The sequence below is a fragment of the Pleurodeles waltl genome, chromosome 8 (assembly GCF_031143425.1).
Source record: "Pleurodeles waltl isolate 20211129_DDA chromosome 8, aPleWal1.hap1.20221129, whole genome shotgun sequence".
NCBI classification, from domain to species: Eukaryota; Metazoa; Chordata; class Amphibia; order Caudata; family Salamandridae; genus Pleurodeles; species Pleurodeles waltl.
In genome coordinates, this window is record NC_090447.1 from 59,015,497 (window position 1) to 59,019,188 (window position 3,692).

The 3,692-nt window shown below is 42.1% G+C and overlaps 1 protein-coding gene across 1 annotated transcript; it reads left to right on the forward strand.

Moving 5' to 3' along the window:
- The first annotated feature begins 938 nt into the window (after positions 1–938).
- On the forward strand, positions 939–1,919 carry LOC138249419 (olfactory receptor 52E5-like). Its single transcript, XM_069203379.1, has one exon. It carries the CDS (start codon positions 939–941, stop codon positions 1,917–1,919), a length of 981 nt encoding a protein of 326 aa, XP_069059480.1.
- Positions 1,920–3,692: the final 1,773 nt, after the last annotated feature.

Here is a 3,692-nt window from a genome sequence, read left to right on the forward strand (position 1 = left end):
ATGGTCAACGGTGGTTGATCATTTCAGGACCAGGTATCCTAAAGCAGGAATTTCTCCGACCCTGGCTTATTTTGGAATATCTAATATTAGTTAATAGAGTCATAAATGTGTTAGAGTCTCTCTTCACTATAACTCTGAAGACAGCTCGAGGGTGAGTTATATAGCAATCTAAGTGAAGCAAGATTGCATTATTCCCTGTTATACATGCTGAAGATAGTCATAATCATCCTACAGAGAACATTACTTTGAAATATTGAAGATATCAAGCTTATCAACCAATCAATTCAGTTAATTCCAATCCACTGTGAATTTACACATGCCAAATCCAAAGCCATATACCTCCTGCTTGGAGTAGGGGTAAACAGATGCAGGGGCTTTGTTTTGGGCTATGGTGCAGGATCTGAGGGTTTAGGTGGGCATGAATAGAGGTGAGAGCAGGGGAGGGCAGAGGATAGGTGCAGAAGCTACCCATAGCCCATGCAGCTGCTCTGGCTTGTCCAGGTCTGGTGTCTCTGGGCCCAGGATTATCAGTCTGCTATTTGCAGGCTAGGTCATTCTGGGCATAGAAGTAGAAGAAAACTTTCAACGAACAAAGTGGTATCCACCAGGGTTCTTTTTTGGGCAACTTATAATAAGGCAGAACTGTAAACCAAAAGATCCACTCACATAGAGTCAAGGGCATGAATTAGAGTTCTTAATGGATATGAATGTTGTTATGTAGACCTAGAGAATATTGAAAATATAAAAACTTAGTACCTTTACAAAAAGGTTTGCTAAGCCTTGAGCTGATAAACATCCTAATCATGTGGCAATTGGGTTTTATATGTTTATGAGATGGGGTGTTAATTATGGTTTACAGAGTGTTTTGGTGTGACCTGGTATCCAATAATAATAGCATTTTGCACACAGGACAATAATACTGTTTGGTGAACTCAGAGATGACCGCTAACGCAGCTTCAGCAAGAAATGTTCCAGCAACAAATACTTCACATATACAAATTTCAGTGTTCATTCTGATTGGTATTCCTGGATTAGAGGATGTACACACCTGGATTTCTGTGCCTTTTAGCTTCATTTACCTTATATCGGTTGTTGGAAACAGTATCATTTTATTCATTATAAGATCAGAAGGCAGCCTCCACCAGCCAATGTACTTTTTTCTCTGCATGCTGGCAGGAACTGATTTAGTTATCAGTAACACAGTGTTGCCAAAAGCACTGGGCATATTTTGGCTGAATTCAAGGGACATACATTTCAATTGCTGCCTGATCCAGATGTATGTTGCTCATGTGTTTACATCAGTTGAGTCAGGCATTGTTTCCTTGATGGCACTGGACCGCTACTTTGCAATCTGCAGTCCACTAAGATATGCCTCAATATTAACGAATCAGCGGATAGCCATACTGGGTTTAGCATGTCTTCTAAAAAGTGCTCTTTATTTTGCACCATATCCATACCTTATGGGTAGGTTAACATATTGTGAAAACAAAATCAGCCACACGTTCTGTGAGCACATATCTGTTGCAAAGCTGGCCTGTACGGACATCACAGTGAACATCACCTATGGCCTGACTGTCATACTGTTGACTGGTGCCCAGGATATCTCCTTTATCGTCATCTCCTACGTCATGATTCTGAGGGCTGTCTTTCGACTTTCCACCAAAGAGAATCGCTGGAAGGCTCTCAGCACCTGCATGTCCCACGCCTGTGTCATGACTGTGTTTTATGTACCTGTCCTCTTCACAGTCTTCATTCAGAGATTCGCCCATGATGTTCTACCCTGCATTCACATTCTTGTGGCCAACATCTATTTCCTCCTTCCACCTATGGTGAATCCTTTAGTGTACGGCATAAGGACCCAACAGATCAGGGTTAAGATGCTAAGAATGCTCAACTCCCGAAGGAATGTTTGTGCTTAAAAAAATCCTTAACACGGTCTTCCTTCAAAATACAAATTATAGCTCTATATATATATCAGAGCAGAGTTTGATATGTTCCTAGAGTGGACAGAAGGCAAAAGTGCACTGATCTTTAAGGAATCTTGACTGAAAGCGGAAATTGACTAAACATTTTTGACAATGTCAACAAAATATGTCTTGGTCCAGGAGCAGAAAAGACCTTATTGAGGCTTACCTGTTTTATCAGTGTCATTGGCAAAAAGCTACACATATGTAAGACTTTCACTCTTTAGAAACACTCTTTTTATTAAACTATTAGACTGTGTCTTAAAGAACGGCAAGCTATCAAAAATGTTATATTGACATACAAAACACTTGTAATTGTGCTAGGAAAAACTGCTAAGGAAGCTGGTGGTGGCCTTTTTATTTATAACAATAACAGAGATGACAAATATGGTTGAGAATGAGGGCAGAAGAGGGGGTTTGAAAGACATTTATTCTCCTCCCAGAAGATGCTGATCGGTTCATTGTATGCTATAAATAATTGAAAGGCCTTTCATTAAATATAGTAAGTAATATATTCAGAGTGCCATTTAATAAAATGTAATAAAAATATTTAATTAAATGTACTACATTTGGTGATCTGTTCACTAGTGTCCCCCCAGCCAGTGCCACATGGGTAAGATTTCTAACCCCCGATGGAAGGACTAAGGCCTATATTTATACTTTTTGAAGCAAAACTGCGTTTGTGCATTTTTGCGTCAAAAAGTATTGCGCCGGCTTGCGCCATTCCAGAGCGTCAGTCGGGCACCAGATTTATGGAAGCCAGCGCACTGGTTGGGCTAGCGTCAGAAACAATGACATTAGCTGGTTGGGGGTGACGGTACTAGTGAAGGGGGTTTTGCCTCAAAAAGTGACGCTAGGCTTGCTAGAGGCAGAAAAAATGTCTTGAGCCAGCCTAGCGTCATTTCCTGGTGCAAAACCATCCATACCACATGACTCCTGTCTTATAAAAGACAAAAGTCATGCCCACCACCCTAATGGCCAGCACAGGGGACCAGTTTCCCCTGGGCATGGCCGTTGCGCCCAGTGCCATGTAGGAGGGCCCATTTCAGGGCCCCCAATGGCTCTTTAAAAAAAGTTTTTAAATACTTACCTCTACTTCCCTGGGAAGGGGTCCTACCATCCTCTGGTGTCCCTCTGGTGTGTGGGGGGTGTTCCTGGGACTTGGGGTGGGCACCTGTGGGCCCTTTCCATGGTGTTTGACCATGGAAATGGGTCCACAGGTCCCCTAACGCCTGCTCTGACCCAGGCGTTAAATAATGGTGCTATGCAGGCTTAGCGCCATTATTTAGTCCCGCCTCCCCCTTGCACCAATGTTGCATGGGAGGATAAATAAGGCGCTAGGGGCTTTGAGTCACTTTTTGGATGGGAACGCCTACCTTGCATCTCACTGACGCAAGGTGGAATCACACATCCAAAAAATGACTAACTCCAATATTTTGACGCTAGATGGGTCTAGCATAAAAAACTATAAATATGGAGTTAAGTCTGCTCTGAATTTGCGTACATTTTTTTACACAAATTCAGCGCAAACAGAGTATAAATATGCCCCATAGCCTATGAACCAATACAATTGGAAGTCCAATTAGACTGCAAACCATACATGACTCGCTGAGCAATACTGGGCAGGAAGTGTTTCTGGTAAGAAGTCCCGCAAATGTGGTTCTGGAATAAAGTGAAACACCAAACCCTCTTATTTCAATGAATACACACACAAAGTAGCACTAAGAA

Coding starts and splice junctions, on each gene's coding strand:
- LOC138249419 (XM_069203379.1), top strand. CDS start 939: ATGACCGCTAACGCAGCTTCAGCAAGAAATGTTCCAGCAACAAATACT.